General features: G+C 41.6%; 3 protein-coding genes across 4 annotated transcripts; all 3 read right to left on the bottom strand.

Moving 5' to 3' along the window:
• Nucleotides 1-2,105: 2,105 nt before the first annotated feature.
• fam207a (family with sequence similarity 207 member A) lies at nucleotides 2,106-8,306 on the bottom strand. Its single transcript, XM_034151147.1, has 6 exons — nucleotides 8,033-8,306; nucleotides 7,380-7,512; nucleotides 4,023-4,091; nucleotides 3,288-3,462; nucleotides 2,841-2,906; nucleotides 2,106-2,752 (listed from the first exon to the last, which is right to left on the bottom strand). Exons 1-6 carry the CDS (start codon nucleotides 8,207-8,209, stop codon nucleotides 2,626-2,628), a joined length of 747 nt encoding a protein of 248 aa, XP_034007038.1. The 5' UTR covers nucleotides 8,210-8,306; the 3' UTR covers nucleotides 2,106-2,625.
• Nucleotides 8,307-8,752: 446 nt separating this feature from the next.
• LOC117498928 (1-phosphatidylinositol 4,5-bisphosphate phosphodiesterase delta-4-like) lies at nucleotides 8,753-17,252 on the bottom strand. Its single transcript, XM_034151122.1, has 16 exons — nucleotides 17,169-17,252; nucleotides 16,226-16,276; nucleotides 15,922-16,080; nucleotides 15,602-15,830; nucleotides 15,247-15,376; nucleotides 14,887-15,118; nucleotides 14,481-14,682; nucleotides 14,238-14,382; nucleotides 13,565-13,717; nucleotides 12,660-12,827; nucleotides 10,973-11,129; nucleotides 10,747-10,863; nucleotides 10,434-10,609; nucleotides 10,213-10,345; nucleotides 9,952-10,101; nucleotides 8,753-9,833 (listed from the first exon to the last, which is right to left on the bottom strand). Exons 1-16 carry the CDS (start codon nucleotides 17,230-17,232, stop codon nucleotides 9,742-9,744), a joined length of 2,358 nt encoding a protein of 785 aa, XP_034007013.1. The 5' UTR covers nucleotides 17,233-17,252; the 3' UTR covers nucleotides 8,753-9,741.
• A 1,698-nt stretch (nucleotides 17,253-18,950) lies between these two features.
• On the bottom strand, nucleotides 18,951-24,706 carry carm1l (coactivator-associated arginine methyltransferase 1, like). Of its 2 annotated transcripts, none has more exons than XM_034151139.1 (15): nucleotides 24,593-24,706; nucleotides 24,289-24,406; nucleotides 23,929-24,054; nucleotides 23,667-23,830; nucleotides 23,349-23,453; nucleotides 22,970-23,080; nucleotides 22,358-22,535; nucleotides 22,118-22,208; nucleotides 21,054-21,135; nucleotides 20,816-20,901; nucleotides 20,493-20,582; nucleotides 20,242-20,379; nucleotides 20,051-20,140; nucleotides 19,836-19,902; nucleotides 18,951-19,132 (listed from the first exon to the last, which is right to left on the bottom strand). In XM_034151139.1, the coding sequence occupies exons 1-14, from the start codon at nucleotides 24,686-24,688 to the stop codon at nucleotides 19,887-19,889; spliced, it is 1,491 nt and encodes a 496-aa protein (XP_034007030.1). In that variant the 5' UTR covers nucleotides 24,689-24,706; the 3' UTR covers nucleotides 18,951-19,132; nucleotides 19,836-19,886. The 2 variants fall into 2 exon arrangements, with proteins under 2 accessions (XP_034007030.1, XP_034007031.1); XM_034151140.1 differs by having other exon boundaries at nucleotides 24,289-24,412; nucleotides 24,593-24,660.
• Between the last annotated feature and the right edge of the window lie 953 nt (nucleotides 24,707-25,659).

The raw sequence follows: 25,659 nt of genomic DNA, 5'->3' as shown, positions 1-25,659 counted from the left end.
TGGAGTCAGATAACAGTGGACATGTTCAACAAGGAACACACACAAAGGTCCCAACTCTTTACTCGCTCCATTCATAGCTCAGGTAATAAGATACAATTCATTAAAATAACTTGTGTGGCTCATCATATGCATCATTTAAAGTTGTCCTGCAACAGGAACATATTTAGTTCACTGGGACTTCCAAATAAAGGATTGTATAAGAGAAACCTGTAATGTATTCATGCATTACTTAATGAGCTCTCAAATGAATTACGCTTGCTAATTAATTAATGTAACATAATGTTGAATAATAATCTTAACAACTGTACCTATGAAACAGCGGAGGAAGTGTATATATGATAAGATATGTGATAAGAAAATACATTTAGCTGTAAATTAGTTTTTCCCCCCACAACTTTATCTACGAGTCATTTTGCAGATGTAATGATTTCTAACAACAGTTCCTGTAACTCATGCACTCATTTAAAGCCAACATACTGACATTACATATCAATACATGGTAATATGGTTCCCCTGTGCAGATGACATGTGATTTCCACCCATCTTCTTCTCATGTCATCCAACTGTCATAAGACTTTAATCAGTGTTGGATATAGAACTCCATCTAGATATTTTTGCTCAAGTGAAAGTACAAATACTATCGTCTTAAAGTACTCCATTACAAGTAAAAGTCCTGATCCCAAAAATGTTACTTAGTAAAAATAGTACAAACAGTAAAAGAACTCATTCTGCACAATGACCCATTTCACAATAATATGAAGTACACAAGTATTATCAGCTTAATGTACTTCGAGTATCAAAAGTATTCGTTATGTAGAATGGATATTTTTGCAGTATTATATTATTATGCTTATATTTTCTCAGTTTTCTATAAATGTAAGAGCATTTTAGTGTTCAAGGTTCAAGGTACTTTATTGTCAAACTGACATAGCTACAGAGTAATTATGTTGTTGAAAATCTTATGTCACAGGCTTCTCCAACAATGCAACATAATAACAATACTAGTAATAACTAACAATAATAGTGTTGTAGTTGGCGAGCAATTTGGATACTTTAAAAATAAAACATGTGTAAATTAGTACTACAGTATTGCATTATACCACATCAGCTTATATGTGTTTTTAATGTACATAGTGAGTGTTAAAATACAGTGAAAAGTATAATATTTGCCTCTGAAATGTAACGGAGTAGGAGTATAAAGTAAATGGAAATACTCAAGTAAAATTATGTCAAAATAGTACTTGAGTAAATATACTTAGTTACCTTCCACCACTGACTTTAATCCTCTTCTTCCTGTGTGTGTCTGAGGATCAGCCGGTGACGACACACACTGTCAGGTCTCTCTCTATGAAGGAGTTATGACGGCCACATGACACAACATGTCACTCAGAACCTGTGGATGTGTCCGTACCTGTCCGAGAGGGGAGGTCAAACATCTGCAGAGGAATTTATTAAAACAATCTCTGATTACTTTCATTTGACACTGTGCTCGTTCATTATTAATGAGTCCTAATGGCTGCGCGGAGTATTGATCAGACTTTTCTTTGCTCACTTACATATTTTCTAACATGCATGGTGAAGAAGACAAGATAAACTGGAACCCATCACATTTAAGGACTTACAAACGCCTGCTTTATTTACATGTACTCCGGTTACTTCTACTACATTTCAAAGGGAACATTCTACTTTTAATTACACAATATGTATAACAATCACAGTAAAGCACATTTTTTAGGATACTACTTACATACTTCTACATGCAGATATACTGGAGTATCTTTTTGTGAGCCGTTGCTGAAGCTTTTGTCTTCCCCTGCTCTGCTGGTTACGGACTTTCAGCCAAACATATGCAGATTAAAGCTTCGTCCGCTGCTCCTGGTCTAAATAACTTCTCAAGAAAGTGGCAAAATGATATATCATTATTACATGTTATCTATATAGCGCCTTTTAAGTACTAAAAGACACTTTGCAACAACTAGTAAATAAACGGAGGCCATGTTGGCGGAGGATTTGTATTAGGTAATAATCTGTCATTAAAAAACTGTAAGTAACTTAATTGAAAAACTACAACATTACCTTCCAAATGATAGTGGAGTAGAAGCATGTATTAGCATAACATGTATTTACTCAAGTACCTCAGGTGTACTTATTCACAGTACTTGAGTTTCAGCTATTACAAACTTCATCAAACACAATTTGAAAAACATCATGAGAATTGTTTTCATGGCATGGTATCGTATGATTAAGTGAAAAGTCAAATACAGAGGTGTTTTGATTAAATATGAAAGATGGCCCCACATCTCCCAACACGTGGATGTTCTGCACATTTACATAGATCAGTGCAGTTGCTATGGTTATTACTGATGAGTCACTCTGATCTTATAGTCACTATCAGAGTGATGAGTGTGTGGGTGGACAGAAACAAAGCATATGTTTGTAAATGATGCTGGGAGCCAATACAAATGAAGTGTAGCAGAAAACACACAGAGGCTCAGAGTTAACGGTTTATTACTGAAGAGGAGGAGTGAAGTACAAATACTACACTTCGTCTTCACCTCTGTGTGGAGCATGATTCAGTCAGGGAAAGGGGGCGTCTGTAGATGAGTGTCTGTGGAGGAGCTGCTGTTAGCTGGGCCCCTGCTCTTCCTCCTGCCTCATCCTCTTCCTCAGCTGCTCCCCGATATCCGCCAGAGGGTTCATCTTGGCGGAGAGCGTCTTCACTGCGCTGTCGAACCGGCTGCTCTCCGTTTCCCTAAAAAAGACACACACACGTGTTCAGCTGTGTGGAGGAGAGGCCGATACATGTAATATGAATAATATTGATGAGGAAATGCGCTCACAGGAATCGGCGTTTCTGTGACTGTTTCATCTGGCTGAAATCTGTCGGCTCAGGCCTCTTCACCGGCCTGGAGGAAACACACAGAAAACAATTTCAACTCAAGACGTCTAGTGATGGAAATGGAAGAAGTTTAATATTCTTCTAAACGTCACACAGATTGGCACCGGTTACAATGAAATGTAGTCTCTATTTTACCCATCCTAGAATTAGGATCAGTGGGCAGCTACTAAATAGAGCCTGTGAGTCGTGTGGGCACCTCCGCACCATCCACATGGAGGATGTGTGATCACGGCGCTCAACACTCACTGCGTCCTTTAATCTAAATCATGTGTGTTGATTAAACGTCTGGCAGTATCTGCGACTGGTTCTCTTCTCAAGGACAGGGGAAATGTGATAATTACGGAGCACCACGCTGGGTGCCTTCCAGAGAGGTCACCTTGGCACTTACACTTTGTTTTTCCGGCTCTTGCGGCGCGCTGCGGGGGCCGTGGTGGAGGGCCCGATGAGTTCAAAGAGCTCCGGCAGGGCGTCGGCCAGCGGCCTCATGTCCCCCACCACCGGCGTGGCCTGCCGCCGGGCCTCCAACGCCTGCTTCTCCTTCGCCAGTTTGATGGAGCTGATCTCTGAGAGGAGGCAGAGAGGGACATGCTGAGCCACACAATACAACTCACAATACATGGAAATAAGAAAAACATGTTCGAAAAAACGAAAAAGGTCCGTTTCCAATCAGGAGCTTCAAGCCTGAACACTGCTATCAGTCTCTCAGAACGCACTCGGATCAGACTCTGCCCTCCATTATCTGAAAACAGGTCAGATTTCTTTCAAATTTTCTTCTAATTCCTGAAAACTGTCAGCCTTGGGTTTCAGCGGCATCGAGCCTCGCGGCCATTAGCACCTAATTAGACGCCAGAACAGGATACGTGTTGTGTTACTCGGGAATTGATTGGCTCAGCACAAGGTTGGGTTTCAGGCCTGATGGTGATTATGGGACATGGCGGCGCGGTGAGGAATTCAAATCTAAATACAGACTGACCCAAACATGGAGCAAAAAGCCCCAAACTCACTCATCAGGTCACTCATTCTTCAACTGGCCAACAATAGACATCAATGAAATCCTTGATCTGACAATAAAATATCATTGTTAAATATGTGTGTATTCATATTAGTGCCGATAGAAACTCACTGTTCATCCATCGATCCCTCCTCTCCTTCATCTTCTCCTTCTTTGTCTTGAGTTTCTTGTCTTCTTGGCCTGTGAAACACACACACACACACACACACACACACACACACACACACGACAGGTCACACCAAACCCCACTGCATCGGGTAAACCTGATAATTAAATAAATTTATAAATGAGTTAAGGACACATCAAAGGTGAGAGGAATAAAGCCGCCACTCCTCGCCCCCCCCCCCCCTCTCTGAGTGATCTCTTTACACAATCTGGAGTTCGATATATGTATAGATTGATCAATAGCAGTCTATAATATTTGATTATGTCCTATACGTCTCTGAAAGAATGAATACAAATCACCACCGTCTTAATAAAATATATCTGGGTTTTATTGATCAAATATCTGTTTTGGTTGCTTTACTTTTCCTCTTTATTGAATGCCATGTTAAGTAAGTAATGTGATGTGTTGGCTGGCCGTGTTCCTATCCATCGATCGGGGTCAGAGGTCAGAGGCAGCTCACAGGCCGCGTGTCATTTCAATGAGCGGAGCAGGGTGTGATGGGAACGCTCTGCGCTGGACTATCGATCCCATTTAGACCGACTTCAACACCTAGCATCGGTAGAAAACTGCCTTATTTCACCGCGTATAAAATATATATACGGTTTGTTCATTTTTTTCCTAACTGAACTTTTTTTTACTGTTTCTGATGCGGTTTTTATCATTATTATTCCCCCAAAAATGCGTGCTTTCTGTCAATCTGACATCAAATGCGTCTTCAGATTTAGTTTACGCTGGCAAAGGTTGTTGGAAAAAGTAGACCGGTGGGGGACAGGGGGCAAAAACATGGCCGACAGACGCTCACCTATGTCTCCAATAATCAGCTCGACCAAAAGAAGGAATACAGAAGGTTCCTCTGATGAGCTACATTCAGGGTTTGGGTTATGGTACGAATTTTTGGAGGAAATGTTCTCCAGCTGTGTGTTCAGACAGGCCCGCTATCTCCGGAGACCCTGGCAGGCCTTTATCTGCCCCCCCTGTGTTCCTGCTGCTGTTTGCAGTCAGAGAACAGGCAAAGATAGGCATCTGTAGTGCTGACTACAATGTGGGTCGAGGTGGAGAAATCTAATCTCCCGTGAGTGGGTGGGGGTGCTTTACCACCACACCGTTCCCACTGGGAGCATCGTCTTCCCTCTGTTAGATGAAATGGATAGCTGTGATTACCCACACCCACATCCACCCCCCCCCCACCCCCACCCCTGTACTGCCCATACACCCTGCTCACAATACTGGACTGACAGCTCTAAAGGTGGGCAGAGAGGGTGTGTTTAGACACTGAGAAGATGGAAGGTCTTCCAACAATGCAACACACAAAACACTTAACATCATTTCAAATCAAAGTAAAGATAATAATACGACGTGCCATAAGTTGCAGGAAAAATCAATATATATACGTGGAACATAAAAAAGATAAAACAGATTAGATAATAAATACTGTGCAGTAGAATCAAATATGGCGAGGTGTAATAATATATATATATATTTATATGTGAACTATATATAGTGATAATAAGTATTACAGTATTTATTTTTAAATCTTACATTTGTATTATTCTAATTCCTGCACCTTACTTGCACCATTATTTATTTTTTAGGGCACTAATTAATATGACAATAAACCTTTTTATATATTCTCAGTGTCAGAGTGCCCTTAATCTCACTATACTGTAATGAAATGAAATCCAAATTTAAATGAAGAAATCTGATATAAAAAATATATAATTGAATATCACTGTGACTTAAATGCTGTTGGCGCTCTAACGCAGCAGTAATAATCCATCCTGGTGTTTGACAGAGACATATGACTGCAGAGTGCTTCCCAATGAGGCGTGAATGTCATGACTTTTGAGTTTCAGGGAGGCGGGGAGCCATCATACCGCCAGCCAATCACAAGCCTCCTGTCCGCCTATATGTCCTCATGCTCTGATGAACACTGACAATATGACAGCTGGAGCCCATGCATAAACACCAATATAGATATAAAAACTGATAAAACACATCTGAAGGGTTTTCTGTAGCATCTTACTCAAAATGTATATGGTATTCTGTGCATTTCATAGGAGTATAATGTCATTTAATAAGCACTGTAGTAAACATTGCTTCCATTACGGGATAATTGGCCCATCAGCCTTGAACCAAAGAGGGGAAAAACAACAGACGGGTGTTCAAATGAAATGAGGAGAAACATGGGCGTGTTGAAAGGTGGAATGATGATGAACATGGAGGAGAGGAGAAGGAAATGGTCCTGAGAAGCAGGGTAGAGGAGAGTCTTTAGAGAGCTGACCTCAGAATAAAGAGGAGCAGGGGGTCTTCCCTCAGGGGTCCGTTAGTGATACGACACCGCTAATAAGACTGCACACCGAGCGCTTTGTCAGGGGGCTCAGATACACTGATCTTATATTCTAACACCACCTCAGAGAGAAGTGTATGCTTAAGGAATGCACTGTTATGCGCATTTTTATACGCAGGTTTCTATTTGTAATTAGTGCTTTAATGTTCAAAAAGCTTCTCATACTGCCTGTGCTGCAGCACCTCTTTTCACCCTCTGTCTGAAACCAGAGCCCAGTCTGCTCTGATTGGCTAGCTTGTCGGCTCTGTTTTAATGATTGGTTAATGGGTCCAGGCATCAATACATCACGATCTAAGGCTGCAAAATGTATTATAATGTTATCGAAATATGGATTAATAATAATGTGTGAGCAAATAGAATCATTACTATGGAAAATGATGTTCAGTGTGATGCATTCAAGGACTTCCTAATAGTCCATTCTTTGCATTGAACCTGGTCCCATCAATAAAGAGAGACAGCCGCAGCCTCAGTCTTCCACTGATGCAGCTAAACCGTGATTTCATGCATGAGCTAAATTTACACCCTGCTGCTCTATAAATAGCAGCGGGCCCGTTGTCTGCTGAGGCTTCATGCAGCACGGCGTGCGTAGCAACTACGCCCACCTCCATCCTCCCCCCCTCCCTCCGTCAGACTCAGCTCTGCATCCTTTGGATCATCTCCAAACAGGTTTCTGTTGCAGAGCTGGAAGGAGATGATCCAAGTGACACAGAAAATACCTCCCAAAATGTTTTTTCTAGAGTCTGGGCGGTGCTGATGAAGCGGGGGACAATCACAAGCCTGATGCACCATCTAGTGGCCAGAGAATGTAAGCACATCTTCAGAATGTGGTGTGATCACATCAATCAGATTTATTTATCTCACTCCTGAGTCCTGCTACGCTTGGCGAGTAACGGTGACCTGTCACACTCAAGGTTCTTTTTTCTTTTATCCATTCCTTATCTTTTGTAAGTCTTACCTGTCTTGGCAGGTGCTTGAGCTGGTTCTGGTACATGTGGAGCTTCTTCTAGCTTCAGAGTCTGTACCAGGGCCTCTGGAGATATGTGAGTGCCGGAGAAGATCCCAGAGGGGAAGGAGCTCTGTCCCAGGGCCTGTGGAAGTTCACAAAATAAATCAATGAGTATAATTATTATTATGATTATTACTGGCTGCCTCCTTACTTAGACAATTTGAATACTTTAACAGGATTCTGTAAGACACTCTGAGCAATTTTTTTTTTTTTTTTTAATGTGCATGCCTTTATCTTTATCTTTTGTTGTAACAATGTAGTTGTCCCCTCTATGGGACGAATTAAGGAATTCTGATTCTGAGTCATTGAATGCATCATCTCAGCATCATAGTCCTGATTCAAATCCGTACATAGGGGTCTGTTGTTTTCATTACATATTTTGTTTGTTTTTGAATTACATTTGATTGACCTTAATTGTTTTAAAAAGAAGAGCATTTAAAAATAAAGCTAACCGATTAACATAATTGTCCGATAATGGAACCAAGAAATCCATTCATAACAAAGACGTGTTTTTCTCACGGTTTTACTCTTATTTGCTGGGCTAAAACATGTTGACTACATGTATTATTTTACGTATTTGTCGAGTAGTTCTCACAACAGACCTGTCTGGCGTTGTTCTTGTTATTCCCCAGCAGTGGAGTACTTGTTTTGTGTGGCTCCGCAGCAGCAGCAGCGGGTCTCTCTACCGCCAGACTCGGCGGTGATAACACGGACTGTGGGTGCAGCTTCACGGCCTCCTGGTGGAGCTTCTGCCGGACATGTTTGATTTTCCCCACCATGTTAATATATATGTAAACCTGGAGAACTTTACATTAATCTCAGCTGTACACACAATACACTGTGATGCAGCTCCCCGTGTCGACAGCGTGTGACGTCGTCAAGTTAGCAACACTACTACCGGAAGTACATTTCTTTCAACTCATATTAAAAACGCATATGTTATTCTGAGTAATTTACATTTGTGAGAAAATTACTTTGCAATTTACTTTTAAAATACACTACCAATTTAGTGTTGTTATTGGGTTTTGTATTTAAAACACCTGTACATACGTTCATAAGGCATTATTGTCTGAATAAGTTTTATTCTGAAAGTCAAATCCGGAAATGCGTGTTTATTCTCGCGGTAACTTCATTGTTGACATGACAAACGTAACTGGTGTTCCGGTTTAGTCGGTCGACGGAAAACGATGCAGAGCGAAAGTTCCGCATGCTTTTAATTGCTATATGATTCTGCTGTCCTACTGGCAGTAACTTTAATATATAAAGGATAAAATAGTTACATTATTAAATGAAAATCATATTTATTTGCAGGCAGTGACAAATCAATATGACGTCTTTTATAATAAAAAAACAACAACAAGCAAATAAACACTTCAATGAGCATATGAATGTTTCCATGTATACAAAAATAGACATATCAAAAACACATTTACATAAATGGGAAGTATAGATACATATATATACATGCTACAAAGATAACATCAGATTACACAAGACTGCGCATAAGTACATTCAGATTCAGCCTGTCACTATAGCTCGAGATGTATAATGATGTTATAATGTTTATATGAGATACATGAGAGTACACTACTAGATTTTTCAAATAATGCGTGCTATATTGCATATTTAAATACCTAATAATCCAAAGAGGTTACTTGATGTTTGCTCAAAATATTTGTATGTGCTTTTTCAGAGACATCTATTTAATATATATATTTTAGTATCAGCCTATAAGATATTCTTTGTCCCTCCTATAGTTGGAGAAGGTGGTTTTGTTCAATCTTTGCTTACTTGTTTCCTAATATAACGTGTCTAAATCTATAGATTTGACAATTTGGACCTCCATTTCTTTAACAGAATAAGAATGAAAATGTCTTGTTTTTCTCTAACTGTTTGGAAGACAATTGCATTTCAAGCTTTGCATGAGACTGTGAGGTCACACAGAAGTGCTGTTCGTAAGAGAAAATACTGAGAGGAAATATAAATCCTGATCTTAACATATTGGTGGCACATTCTTCTCTATAACACATCAAATCTTTGTGCTACAGACATCGAGCATGATTAGCAAATTCCAAGTGAATCACAGGAAAAAGTGACACAAACTATAGTGAATGAAGCAGAAAAACATATATACATCTGCTGCAGAAGAACCACTAAATATTTGGCGTAGTATTTATTCACATCAAATAATAACTATAATAATATGAAATACTGTCTGAAGAGCTATGGGTGTGTTTTACGGGAAGGAATGACTCTAATAACTAAATAATATGTTATTTTATTACCCTTGCTCTATGAAAGAGAAGAAGGTTTACTCCAGTTCTGTGATCCTGATGTGTACGAATAAGGAGGAGGGGGGAATACTGGTTCCATCTCTGGACAAAAGGTGAATGTGACGATAACCTGGGAACACAAAGAAAAGCCAGAAGATAAAGAGAATAAGCTTTCTTGATATATTGTTATTCGAATGTATTGTTAGTACAAGTACAAAGTCTGCTAGAAGCTGTAGAAGCATCCTTACCTTGCTGCATGCAGATCAGAGGGAGTGTATACTGGCCCACAAAGTCATTTCTGGATGTCTTGTCATAGTCTTCCACTACAAAGCGCACCATGGCCAGCTCAGGAGTGTGGATGGTGAAGCACAGAGTGTCATACCACACAGGATTAAACCCTGCAGAAAAGGAGAAATCCCTTCCATGTCAGCACCCACAGCATTTTAAAGTTACATCCTCTCCATTCATCCATTCATTCATTCATCCATTCATTCATTCCTCTCCTGTACCGTTGTTATCGATGTATCTGGTCTCCTGCTTGGCCTGGTCCATGGGAACACCGTGGATCTCCACTCTGACCAGAGGATCCACGATGGAACCCTCCTTGATGTTGACTTTGGGCAGCTGCTGACCACTGATCACCTTAAACACATCCATACAATGACTTATATAAAGCAATGATTGAAAAACTGCAGGGAAACACCTTTATTTCTTTCCCGATGTTGTGTACCTGTATGGTTAGGACGACAGGCTGGTAGCCTTCCCGTTCGTGAGGTGTCTCAGGGTCAAATTTCTCTGCCTCTCTCATGAATCTGGGCTTCAGGACGTAGCCGCAGCTGTTATTCTGACGAAACAGTCCGTCATTCAAATCCATCCCCTCCCCGGCAGTCTGGAAGTTCAACGCAACTGTATGAAAAGGAAAATACATTCACTTTTCTGGGTAGGATTAAAGTAAGGTGGATCATTTGTGAGCTACAGTTACTTTCCCCATTTAAGTTAAGAAAGGGGGCTTTATGGGTCAACCATTTTTCAGTTGTATTCACCAATTTGGCACCCAACATTCCACATTTCCTGAGGGTTGAAATTGGAGGAGTCAGTTCTGAAGCCGCTGGGATAAACCCTGGTCAGCTGCTGTGAGTTATGGTGCACAAAATCGGCCCCTAAAATGGAGATATCAGAAGATTACAAATATCAAAAATAAATGTCTAAATACAGTATACATCATAGGCCTACATTCCAAGGTGTAAAGCGGAAATAGGCCTGACTCACCAGCCTCTCTCAGGTGTTTCCGGGCCTTGGACTCAGTGAAGGAGGCCACCTCGTAGAACTTGGAGTGGATGCGGGAGTGTTTGAAGTTACTGAAGCGGACACTTTTGCAGTAAACCACACAGTCTGACAGCTCCTTGGAGAGACGCTGCTTTGACTTCTTTAACGATAAGAAGACAGAAAATAAAGAAATAATGAAAGCTCCAAGAAGCTTCTGCAGTTCTGCTGCCTTCGGATGAACCCCGAACCCAATGATCCAAAAGGCATCCTCGTCATTTACATATTAAGAGTCACATCGAGGTCAATTTACTCACAACCATGTAATAGGGTCAACCCTTGAGATGCACCCTGTCATGGATGGAAGCTCATCGAAACCTTGTGACAACCCCCTGTTGAATTGTGCAAGTGATACTCGCCCACGATGCCAGGAGTTAAAGCAGGTGTGCTGCCAGGGGAGCTTCCGTGACTGATCATCAGAGGGGCAGTGGACCCAAACCGCACCATGACAGTGAGAGCACCCCTGCCTGCATGCCTGCCTGCTTCCACATGAAAACTGATCCTGCAGGTTTAGCCCAGACTTCACAGCGTCACCGCTCCACCTTCACCCGTCCACCAGACAGCCTCCCTGCAGACACCTACACCAGCAACAGGGGCCAAAGTCGCCCCGGGCCTCACCTCTGGAGACGGTGCTGACAGGAGTCCCAGTGTGGCGTTTCATGCTTCTCAGATGCTAATAAATAAACATGACTTTAAGTGCCCCATGATTCCTTTGGCCAATTAGTTTGCTAATGATATCTAGGCATTTAACATTATCCTGTAAAGCCTTACACACTTACACTTAGGGACAAAGACCTGTCCTATAGCACGGACCTCATCCAGATTGCTTAAATGTGACATGCCAATGGAGGCAAACACTAAATGACCACTATGGATGCCATCCTGAGTCAATAGCAAAAGGAAGTGACACTTGTAAAGGGATATATGACTTGACATGAATTGGTCCCATATATCTGACATATGATTGACCCAAGTTGACTAAATGTCATTGATTAAAAGTATTTTAGGAACTCTTTAATTTAAATCTCCCAATTAAAGTTGGATTTAAATTCTATCCCTACTTAGAGACTCTATACCTCAGCATTTACCAACACAGGTGATTACTGACTGCGATAAGTGCCATTCAGAGTATCGAATATCCCGTTTTAGAGGAGACTGTACAACCTTCACCTAGTTAGGGACAGACTGGCATGGCACTTTTGTCATTGACCCCCTTTACACCTATACTGTCATGGAGTCACAAACTACTCCATATGAAACTGAACGGATATATGTCTCGACATCGCTGGAAGATGTTTATATCATTTGGTTTAAGTGATTTTGATTAAGTTCAGATGTACATGGCTTGGGTAAAAGACACCAGTGTCACGAGTGGTTGACAGTGTTGAAGCTCTTTCTTTCCTGTCTTGCCTGCCTCTGTCTTCCTCTGCTATCACAGTGTAAACAGATCAGCTTATCTAACACCCAATGTCTGCTCCCTGACCTTAACCTCCTCTATTTTTCATGAGGGACGACAGGAGTTTATGCAATCCTTTTCGCTGGGCGACCAGATTTCTAAAAACGAATGGCTAGGCTTTTGTACCGATAGGCTAAATTGTATGAAGCTGATAAATCCCCAATATTTTTGACATACCTTAACCCTGCGACGGACACTCTCTCTGTGCTGGTTCTCTTCTTCAATGTCAGCCACCTCGTCTTCATCACTGAGCTCTCCAGTCTGAGAGTCTTCCGCCATCTCGTTGAAACTCTCCTCCAGACCACCGATTTTCTTCGCCTTCAGCAGGATCTTCCCCTTCAGATCCTGACAGGAGGTTCAAATAAACCCTGCGGTCAACACTCACGTCCAGTCTAATTTTCAGATAATTCAAAAAGAATGCTTGGATAATAGTTACAAAATGGCTAATGGTCTTTTTGAGGGAGTGGTTCCGAGGGGGAAAGTATTGTGGTAATGAATAATTCAAGGTGCCAGTGTTGCATGTAGACACATCATATTGTATGGCAGGGGTGTCTCTGACAGGCTTTAGGGGGAAAAGTGAAGCTGCCCCGAGCTCCTACCAGGCGGAGTACCCACTGTTAGCACCACACTATGTTTTGCTTGGTGCTAGTCTGCTTTGAATTACTGCCAGGCTGCTTAAATTAACTTTATCTTGTAACTGAAGTTTCACTGGTCAAAATCAATGGCAGCAGCACACAACCATCCAGGAACTGCTTTGCATCGACACTTGATAACTGGAAACTCATTTGAGTAGCACCTTGACACAAATACAGTACAATGGGTCAAGCTGTTGAAATGAACATAAGGATGCTATTTTGGATTAGCTCCGGTATTGAGATAAATAGGTTGAAAGCATTCATTTAGCGCGGTGCGGTGACATGTATCGATGTTTTCACTTTCCATCAATGATAGTGGATCAATATATATAGATTAAGATGGTCACAGAACCAGTGTAGTGCTTTAAAGTCCTACCTGCAAGTTTACTAAAGGACAGAGTGTTTTCTTACACACTAAGTGGGTTGATAAGACACTGCACTGCTCACCTCAGGAGACGGCAGCCTGCTGGGGGCCTTGCCGTCTAGTGTGCTTTTCAGCAGCTTGTCCCCGAAGATGTGGTTGAGGTGTTGGGCCATGACTCTCTGTTGCTCAACACCGCAGTGGTTCTCGATTGACAGGATGACTGGATATTCCGATGCCTGGGTGGCGGAGAGGTGGAGGCAGTGAGTTTGTAATTGAACACTGGAGAGCATTATCATGGGGGAAAGCTAATACGCCCACTGCCATACACCTGTGGGTTATGACTTGCTGGGAGAAAGACAGCAGATGGATGGACAAGGGGTCAACATATTCAGTTGTGGACGGATGCTCATACACAACAGGTTCTGTCGTGCATGTAACCCTGGAAGCACAAGGCTGGCACTGTGTGGCAGATCCCTGGCTAGTTGACTTTATAGGGCTTTCAGATGATGGTATCATTGTTTTCACTCTCATTAATGTACAATGAGAAGCTGAGCGATTTGTTGATACAGCTTATCTTGACAAAGAAAGCATAAAACAATTGCAATTCCAGGGGGTTATAAACTGTGCAACTTAAAAAGAATCATTTGGACCAATGTGTTTATCTCTCCATTCAAACTGTGAGGTAGAAAATTGTGCAATTGAGATTCGTTTAAAGATGAATTCATTTATATTGTGGCGAAAAACAGCTGATGCTACCTTGAAGGCATAGTTGCCGACGGCGGTGACCACATCCTTGAAGAGTATCTTGGAGGTAAACGTGTGTCCATGATAGACGATGGGCTCTCCGTTGGCACCATCCCAGCAGTCCACCTCCACACACCGACAGCCACGACTCAGAGCCCTGAGCAGCAAACAAAACCAAATATTGGTGTTAGTGGGCATTTGCTTTGGTCATTTGCGCAGACATTTCTAGCAGCCTGGTCTCAGTGAACTCATTACCTGATGTATCCCTCCACACTGCTCTGCCCTCGGAGCTGGTCCTCCATCAGGTAGGTGTTGTGCGAGGAGGAGATGAAGTAATGGCACAGCGGCTGGCTCATGTCCTGGAAGATGCCCAGCCACTGTGGGTTGAAGATGGAGCCCTCAACTGAGCCGAGGTACATCAAGAAACCGTCAAACGTCATGGCATTCAGCAGCTTGGCTGGAAACACAGAAACTTAGATATAAAGATGGCTCCCAAAGTGTAAACCAATACCTAGCCACACAGGGTAGGACTTCACAATAATCTCCATTGTCTATGGTCTCATATCATTTACAGTGTGCAACCTTTATTTGTAATATTAAACCTTTATTTAATCCCTTTTTCAAGGGAGACCTGTCCAACAAGCAAGTACAAGAACTGTACCTGTGTCAGAGGGCTCGTAGCGCTCAATGAGCTGCTTGGCGTGCAGCTGGATGTCGCCCCCTTCCAGCTGCTCATCTCTCAGAAAGTCCTCCAAGTCTCTTTTGGATAACTTCTGGCCATCAAAGGAGAACTCCTGGAAAACCCTCAGCACATCGTCTCGCTGGGTCAACATCTTGTAGAAAAGCACAAACTCGTCATCCTCCAGTGTCCCCGTCTGGGACTTATCGGCCGTCTGAGAGAAGAGAGAAAAACTATGGACGGATGCAACAAAAGCCAGGAGGTCTTACGGACCTAACAAACACTCTTTGTCGAATACTTAAATCACATTATGTCCAAAGTTTTCAGCTCAAAAGCTCTTACTGTGAAGAGACGATGAGCATGCTGCTCGTTCATGTCCACATTCATCATCTTCAGTAAATCTTGCACTTCCTTGAAGTTCATCCTGCCATCGTTGTTCTTGTCTGCCTTCTTGAACCAGTCACCAATCCATCTGGGTACACCACTTAAGGAAAGTGTCACATTCAACAGTGGTAGGGAGATCCTCAATAAGGACTGACAAGAGGACTCAGGGACACTCCGCAGTGTATATTTTAAAAGTATTACAGTACAGTACATTGTCGTGACTAGTTTTATCAGTACACAACTATCTGCACTGGATACCAGTGTAGCTAACACTTTGAATGACATTTGATTGAAATCACAGAGTGAAAGATACTGGTCAAGTTTCTCCCGCTCCCCCATGTTCTCAAGGTTCTCAATCAGCTTCCTCATGCCTCTGACCCAGGACTGTGCTTCCTCGGAGGACTCAGCCACCAGGTCCAGGTTGCCCCTGCGCCCGCGGAAGACCAGCGTGAAGCATCGGTCAGCTGGGAACTCATCGGCGATGCTGAGGAGCACCTCTGACTGGTGGCCCTCTCGTATTGCTTCCAAATCGCTCACTGAAACTGGGCACGATGACAATGGTTAGATAAAACTAATCAACTTTTGTGAATGACTCCTTGATATCGAGGTGGTCAGGAAATCACGTGTTCTTACATGTGGAGTGTTTGTTGCCAGCCTTCTTGGACTTGTACCAGATGGTCATGAAGTCGTCCTGCAGTTTGAAGTAGCGCTGCTTCTTCCAGGTACGCGATTTGATTTTCCTCATTATCGTCCCCACCAGCATGGACTGGAGGTTGTCATCCCCCTGGATGCCTAGAAAGAGAAGGTTAGATTTAGTCATTGAAGATGCTCTAATGTATCAAAATCTACTATAAACATCCCCATCGGTGATAAAAGTCTAGGTTGGCCATGTTTTACCAATTAGACATGGAAATCCCATGCAGGAGAAAAGACTTACGGAGGACGCTCCCTGTGGAATCCATTTGTTGTTGTCTCACACTTCTGCCATCTAAAGGAAATATGTCAATGTTATTGTACAGTAAGCCTTTCATGCTTTTACAAAATAGTAACACACATTTTGATGATTAATCATCAGTAATGTCAATTCAATGACAAAGCGATTATAGGCAAGACATAGATCTGCCAGAAAAGTCTAGTAAATACTAAAATGACAAATGTTGCTTGGACAGTTCTATGCAGGTCCACATGCGGTACATCTTTGATCTTCATGAAATGATAAAGCAGGAATATGAGAGCTGTGTATAGAAGGTGGGTGTAGCTGCATTAGATGCACCATCAGCCTCATCATTATCTCCCACTAAGCTGCGCTGAATGTTCTCTCTGCTGTCCTGCACTTTTTGTTCTGTGTGTCGGGGTCACTAAGCCAACTAATCTTCCCAAATCCCTGTCATAGTTTCAGCATTCCCTTCACTTTATGACACGGCTCAAAACATCAGACAGTGTATATCATTTGGGCTGTAAACTATTTCATTTGAGCAAAGACACTATACCTCAGCCTGCAGTAATGCTATATGGTTGGCTAAGATTGTATAATAGTTCAGAAAAACACATCACATAGACAAAGATAAGTCATTTTAGATAGAGAATAGACTCCAGAAAAGAAGTAAGTTGATCCGCCAGCTGCTCTTTCACACCTAAATAGTCTGATTATATAGAAAATACAGTAATAGACACAAATGCTGACGGTATATCATGTAACGGGAAGATCCAATCTGTCTGTTTGCTGTTGTTGGACAACTTGAACATCTGTTATATTATTTAAAAGACATTTTTTTACTGAAACATCCACATCTAATAAAGGTCCAACTATTACTGCATGTACATGGACCCTAACCCATTCCCAAAACACAAGCAATAAGCATGATTGATTAAAGTCTGACCTGTTGCAGGATCATCCCGGAGTCCCGCGCGGGCTGAACAGATCAAACTGCCGTCCCTCTGCATGCCGTGCTGCAACTACTGAAGCGCCTCTGTGAAATTCACACCCCCCCCCCCTCTCCTCCTCCTCCCAAAGAGAGAAGTGCATGTTCAACTAAATTAACGACGAACTATTGTTTAGGCTGTTGAATAATCATTGCATGAGGAAGCCAATCAAACTCATCTTCTGCTACCAGTAGTGGAATGGGACTACAGTATAATACGAATCATTTGAAGGTATTTTATCTCAGTATTTCCATGTTATGCTACTTTATACTTCTACTTCACTACATTTCGGAAGCACTTTTTACTCCACTGCATTTATAGTTACTTTGTTTAAAACATTCATTCATCAATAATCATAGTACAGTAATATATACAAGTCACTTTTATTTGTAATATTTAAGCATAATTTGCCGTCAGAACGTTTGTACTTTTACTTAAGTGAGACCTGGAATGCAGGATTGTCCTTGTAACAGAGTAATTGTACACTTCAGTATTGCTATGTTCACTTCAATTAAAGATCTGAGTTATTTTTTCACCATTGCTACTAATTTAGGTTGTGCTATTTGTTGTTAAAGTGTTTAAAGTTATTGTGTATTTTAAGCCTCTACATGGCTAAGTGCCCAAAATCCACAGACAATTCAAGGAAGTAGATAATTTGTCTTCTAATGTGCGCTTTAATCTGAGTTTTTCCAACTCAGTGAAACCTGCTACAGTGAAAAACTGACTCACGTGTCGTTACTTGTTACTAAACCCCGCTCATCAAACTTTGATCAGGACAGTTTATCTGCAGGTCTGAGGACAGTACAGCCAGGAGAGATCCAACGTCAAATGAACGTGCCCCTAAATTCCCTCTGCACCCGTCACTGATGCACCTGAGAGCTCACACACATGCGTTTGTAAGATTTGAATATTAATATCTGTGGTCTTCATCCAGGCCCCATCTCAGGTTCTGAGGCATTAATAATCCACAGCTGCAGATCAGCTTCCAGATCAGATGACACAGACTGAGCCAAGGCTGAAATGGAGGGGCTCCCTCCTCGCAGGAAGGAAAATAAACTACATTACCCAGCAGCAACCTCAGGTGACCTGGAGTGATGATAATCTCAACAAGTTAACACCACTTTTATGATAGCTGAGGTGTAAATAGCTACTGGACTTACGTACTTCTACACTAGATGTACATTATATCCATGGCGAGCTACTCCTTAATATTTCTTTATTCCTCCTAGAGGGAAATGTGAATAATTTATGGACAAATTTGACACATTCTTTGCATAAAAGGTGCAACATAATCCTCCAGATTACCTAAAAACAAAGTGTAATCTCATCAATTACTGCCTTTTAACAGTTTTCTCAAAATATTATATTGCAACACCTGAAATCAGGGTAACATTGTGTACGATAATACTATATTTATCTATTTAATTTTTAAGTGTAACTTGAAAAATGTGCATTGATGTTACTAAGCACAGCTAGTAAATATAGTCATATGAATCAATTGTGCTTTATATCATTTTGTGCTTTTTGTTTGAATGGAGTTCAACATATACAGTGTTTTTATTACATGTACAGCACTTTGGCTCGACCAAAAAACGCTTTTAAATGTGCTTTATAAATAAAACTTGATTTGATTTGACTTATACAAAGTCAGGTTTTCACTGTGTGCAGTCAAATGAAAACGTATACAGTTAATGAATGCAACATTTTATTACAACAAATTGAAAATGTGCACAGAGAAAACTGCTGGTATAAAACAGACTATGTTTCCTCATGATTTGTGTACGGAAATATAAAAAGTGAATGGATTCCTCGTTTAAAAATAGTTTGTCTTTACCTTCACATTCTGCACAAACTGTACCAAAGGAGAAGAAAACAAGTCAAAGTGTGGGGGGGGGACATCTGATGATTCCTTAGGACGTTCCTGAGATGAAAGAGAGACATGGTTAAACATAAGGATACAAATCTGGATTTTTATATATATTTCATATCATATTTATCTTTTCTATATCAGGGTATCCTGAAGTCAAATGTAATACCTTTTAAGACCCTTTCTATATATTTTAGACCTCATCGCCATTTCGAGTTCTAACCGGTTACATTGGCGACACGCTTCACGTCACATTTACTATAACAGTATTGATTGTCCTTCCTCCTTCCAACCATTTGGACGCAAACTTGCATTTCCCCATAACGATGTTGTTTAACAACCGGCGTAAACAGGCCTTCGCGCGCTATCAAGCAGTGAGCGCGCAATGTCCTGTTCAGATGGCGTCAGATCCAACGGGATGCCATAAATAAACTACACAGAATCACACTACACACCTACGCAATGATTACATTCAACTGTAGAATACAACCTCTTTGGACAATTTATATACTTATTGAAAACAAGCTACAAAATGTAATACCTTGGAAAATGCCGTTTAATACTTTTTTAATAGCCTTAATTTTCGCTAAATTGATTTATCAACTTTTAATACTTTTTAAGACCCTGTGGACACCCTGTATATGTACTGTTTAACTTTGACAGTACATGTAATTACTCCAAATGCATGCTCTTGCTGCCCTCATGTGGATGTCCTGATAATTGACTTGCGTGCGTGTGTGTTGTGTTTCCTGTTCACCTGTGTTCTCCTCGCTCTGCACCCGGAGGAGAGAGGCGGTCTGCGGGGGCTCTACCACGTCGCTATCCTGCACACAGTCACTTCACACTTATTGTCTGTTGCAACTCAGTTCTGGTTCCAGTGAAGACTTTCAGGCACAGATTACATCCATTCACAGTCAAATAAAATGTGCTCTGTTTGATATGTCATCGTGTTCAATGTGAGAAGGGAGTAACCTGAAGTATGGGTTCTTGAGGTCCAGTACGTTCCCTGATGTGAAGCCTGACTGGTCCACTGTGGCGCTGATGAGGATGTCATAGCTCTGCCTGAAATGTGGATTATGTTGAGTTATAGTCAAATAAAAGCAAGTTATACAATCTAAACCTCTTGTTCTTTAAAGAACTTCAGAGAAAACATTTGTTAGCACCTGTTGTTAGCAACCAGCAGCACCGTCCCAGACAGAGTTTGTCCCGGCTTGGCGAAGAGCGGCGTCTGCAGCAAACATCTGACCTGAGACCAGCGGGTCAGAGGCTCCGTGGGAGCTGTGGAGAGCCACACTTCTGCCCTACACACACACATTCACAGTAATCTCATTTAGCACGTTGTTAGCAGCTGCTGTTTTATGATACATAGAAACTTCAGACATGAACCAGTAGCGTTTATTTTTGTATTTCTTACTTGGACCCCACATAGGCCACATCGAACCAGAAGGCCAGGCCGTGGATGAGACCCGACTGCAGGAGCGTGAACACAAAAGGAATCTCTATTCTGGAAGAAAATAAGTAATTTTTGAGCCCCATGTTCAGTGAGTAATTCTGCATTTTAAACATGTTTACTAGTTTAAATCATTGGTGGCATTAGTCATACCTAACATTTCACCTATTGCACTGGGAATAAATCCTCTTATATCTGCATTAGAGTCCTATAAATGCTCATATTTTTTAAATGCACTTGTTAAATTACAGCTGTACCACAGAAGTCTTGGTGATAAAACATGTAACCTGTTTAAATCTTCTGCTTTAGCTTCCATGAAGTTGATGCAGTGTTTGACAGACTTGGCCATCAGGACCGGCATATCAAACGTGTCCTGGAAATGACAGTAAATAAAACATATATTAATATAAAATCCATTTAATATACATTTAAAATGAGACTTAATTTTTCTTTTCTACATTTGTTATGACCTCGTGGGAGGCTACTGTGGTGACATGTACAGTTGAGTGGTTTGACTTCACGTACCACTATAGGCTGCCTGAAGAACTCATCCATTGCAGCGCTGTGAAGAGCACTCAGGTTCACTCCATAGAAGCTTCTCTGCTGCCTGAGGACAGAAGAGTGATGTTCACATAACTATCAACTTTCATGGTGGTTCATTTTAGATTTTAGGTCAGATAAAAAAAAAGTGTATAGCCAAAGAATGTTAGTGTTGCAGCTGCTATTTGTCTGAAAACATCATCAAGTATTTCCAAAAGCATCACTGCTAAAGTGGTTTTGCTGAACAACATCAGTTTGTAGTTTACCGTCATTCCTCAAGGCTGACGAAGCCTGACACACACACACACACACACACACACACACACACACACACACACACACACACACACACACACACACACACACACACACACACACACACACACACACACACACACACACACACACACACACACACACACACACACACACACACACACACACACACACACACACACACACACACACAGGACCCATGTAATAACAAGGGCAGCATGTCTATCTGATTTGATACACTGAAGCATCAGTGGTTTAAATGCTTAATCTAAACCTAAAACATTGTCTAACAACATAATGTAAAGAGGTAACAGTGTTTGAGTTGTGACGTCTATTTATTGTGTTGCAGCAGTATCTAATGAAATTAGCATGCTAGCGGACTAGCACCGACATGTCCTGTCTTGTTATACCACTGAGCTAACAGCTAGCTAGCTGACAGCACATCGAATGGAGAATCTCTATGATCCAGTTTCACCAAAATGGAATGATTGCTCATGCACTGCTTCAGCAAAGATAACTTAACGATTCATAAAAGTACAAAATACCCTTACTAATCAGCCTACAAATACCCATATCAGTCAAACCCTTGGTTGGTCTGTAGGAGTCAGGACTGGACTAAACTGAGCGTTTTACACCCGGCAGGAAACATGCCTGACTGAGGTCAAGCAGGGGGAACATGTGTGTGTGTGTGTGTGGGAGACAGAGGGAAAGAAAGGGAGCCTGTGTGTTTGCGTCCTCATGCATGGAGTTATGCTTGTGTGTGTGAGAGAGACCAGAAAGTAGCCCGTGCGTAGTGTTCGAAGTACAGATGCTCGTCACTGAAGGGAGCCAGATGAATATCTCCAGAGGAGGGAAACATCAGACCTGGAGAAAGAGAGAGGTCGGAGAGAGAAAATGAACAATAAAAGTCCAAAGTAAATGTTTGATTACTCAGTAGGCTGGGTCGATATTAAGACATTATTAAACCACTGGATCAGCAGTTTCTGAAGGTTTGCATTGTTCTCTGTTCCTACCATTGGGTTTGAGCCATTTTTTGGCATGCAAGAAGCTCTCCACGAGTCTATCACTGAGCAGCATGTATCCCATTGGCTCAGAGACAAGGACATCTACCAATTCAGGACAGCTGACCTCCTCCACCTTGCCTTCTAGGATCTCGATCCGATCAGACCGACCGTTACTCTGGACCAGGATCTGCACAGAAGACAATTCAACATTACATATCCACAGGACATACTGTTTTTTTCAGAAAGACTTTCAAAATAAGGACTCTAGATGTGTTGAGCAATTTGTGATTACGTGCCGTGTAGCAGGTCAATCTGACTCTGTGCAGATATGATCCCAATATATCGGTTTATGCACCAGCATCTCTCTGCAGTCTTTGGGCCAGATGTTGCCGCAACCCATTAACTCCCCAGAATGCCACGCTCTGCATGCGATGTATGTACTCTGTGTGTGCTCTATCTAGTACATTGCTGTGGTTTCTCTTCAGGCTCCTTCTAGGCCAACAAACACAGCATTTCTCTCCAAACTCCAAAGTTAAGGTTAAGGCTTTATTTCTGCAGTTTTAAAGCCAGTGTACAATAGAGGTGAAAGTATCTGACATTCTAATGACAAAGATGGAGGACCTTTGCGTATTTGGCCATGGGGCTGGATTCAACAGCGTACACCTTGGTGGCCCCTGCCTGGAGAGCAAAGAAAGACAGCATAGCAGAACCACAGCTCACATCCAGAACCACCTACACACAGGAAGAGAGGGAGGAGTGGTTAGGCTAGTGAGCTTTTAATGACAGTATTCAAAAAATATACATACATGTATATTTTTGTATAATGTACTGTAAATAACCTTAAGTTAGAGTACATTTCAATACAATAATACTTGACTACAACACAGTGTTGCTGTACACATCTGATATTAACATAGTGGAAAGCAATGGGCTGTAGTATTAGCAGTCAAATGGATGGACATGTATGTATTGGGAATCCCGTGAACACATGTGTTGTCACCTTGCCTCGGAAGTCACTCTCGTTGAGTAAAATGGCTTTTTGGTAGGTGGTCGTCCTCGGGTAGTCCTGAAGTAGGACCTGCTGTTGGGAGAGACAGCTGTGGAACTAAACAAACACACACACACACACACACACACACACACACACACACACACACACACACACACACACACACACACACACACACACACACACACACACACACACACACACACACACACACACACACACACACACACACACACACACAGTGAACATGTTTAATTAGTAATTAGTTTGTATCTTTTTACCACAAAGTCCAAATAATTGATGGCTTACCTGGTAGTCCTGTGTTAGGGCATCCTCAGTCCTTGTTTCCAGCATCATGGGATGTCTAGGTGTTGGGCCTTCATCCTGGTTGCCTCTCTTTTCTACTTCTGCGCAACCTTTCCTAGTCCCTTCATCATCTCCTGTCCTCAGTAACTGCTGGAAGTTCTTCATGTCTGATAGTCGGAGAGGACAGGAAGTTGTACATGTTTGAACACCTTAACCAAATCCCAGGATGATAGGCAGTATGGATTAAAGCATGCGTTGTACAAACCAGTTGGAGTTTTGAACTGCAGCAGAAGACTCAGCTTGCCTAAGGTGACCAGGAAGGACTGTCCTCCCACCTGGCAGCAGTCCATCTCCTCAGAGACAGTGAACTGGAAGACAGATGCTCTGTTGGCTGGAAAAGACACTTTGAAACCCTCAGATTAATAACACCAAATATAACAAACAAAGATCAACTTGAGGTCATTATGTTGTTGTACTAACACTCCATTTCTGGTTGGGTTCTGGTGTATGTATGTATGTATGTATGTATGTATGTATGTATGTATGTATGTATGTATGTATGTGTGTGTGTGTGTGTGTGTGTGTGTGTGTGTGTGTGTGTGTGTGTGTGTGTGTGTGTGCTCACCGTCCTGCACAGTGAGCTGCTGCTCCTCCCGTCCCGTGGTGAGGAGCAGCGTGAGCTCCTGCTCCGCCCTCTGTCTGCTCACACTGACCTGCTGCTCTCTGCTCACCTCCTCCTGCAGCTACACCTCATTCAGAGCACAACACACTGCGTTAAACCAAACTACACACCGTACAAAACCAAACTACACACCAGATGTAGGGAGATGTCATTTAAGCAGTTTGAATCCACAGCGTATTTCATTCAAATGCATCAGTTCTCCTAGTTGAGAAGAACACATACAGTAAGTGGTAACCTCCACTGTTACCTCCTCATGTGTCTCCATGTGCTCCTCCTCTGCCCTCAGCTCCTCCTGCAGGGAGAAGACTCGGACAGGGAAGGACTCCTCACTCTTCTCCTCCATTCTTCAGTGTGGAGGGAAGCTGCTCTTCAGGAAGAAAGAAGAGAAGAGAGCAGAGGGGTGGAGATGGAGGAAAAGGGGAGGAGAGATCGGGGAAGGATTGGGGAAAAAATGGTTTTCCTGTTTTTTGGAATTCATTTTGGGGTCCACTTCATGGATGTATTATTAGATTCATATTCATTTAAAAACAGTCGGACGCCCCTTTAAATAAAATATAAGTACATCCACTGTATAAACAAAATTGTAGACACTATTTTATGAATGGTGTGTTAAAAGGAGTTGTATAAACAAAGGTTTTGTTGCTGGGATAAAGAACATGATTGTGATGGAAATGAGGTCTTTCAACAGAAACATCGCCTTAGTTTAGTTTGGGATCAGAGCTTTGAAGAAGAAGAATACATGACAATTCATGTTTTTAACTAATTAAAATGTAACTTTATGTCACACATCATGAGGTCAGCTCATATACAGTGACAGAGCTCCCTCTGCTGGATGTGTAGCCTCACTGCAGGAACACAGAGGAGCATCACTTTATTAATATACTCACAAAGCATGTGTGCTGTGTGTAAAAAGAATTGTGAGAAATAATGATAATTATGTTACTACATCGATAAAGTCATTAAATAAAATAAACGTTGCATAATTTATGTTTTGTTAGACTAATAGTGTGTTTAACTCATTTTAAAATATGTTATGTGATAAACATTCTCATACTAAAGGTTGTACCAAAGTAAATCCTGACAACTTCTACGGATAAAAATCACATATTTAGTTATTATTATTATTATTATTTATCAGAGTTCTGAAATATATTATTATTATTATTAATATACACAAAGGCCAATTCCTCAAATGTGAAAACCTACTTGGTAACCTGTTTCTGATTCTAAATACGTAAGTATACCTTATTAGACTATTCATGACACTTTTTAATAACTTGAATTTCAAGAATGTTCACTCTCATGCCGCACCAT

This window comes from Trematomus bernacchii, unplaced genomic scaffold (assembly GCF_902827165.1).
Source record: "Trematomus bernacchii unplaced genomic scaffold, fTreBer1.1, whole genome shotgun sequence".
Lineage (NCBI taxonomy): Eukaryota > Metazoa > Chordata > Actinopteri > Perciformes > Nototheniidae > Trematomus > Trematomus bernacchii.
This window is presented reverse-complemented; position numbering and strand designations above follow the sequence as displayed.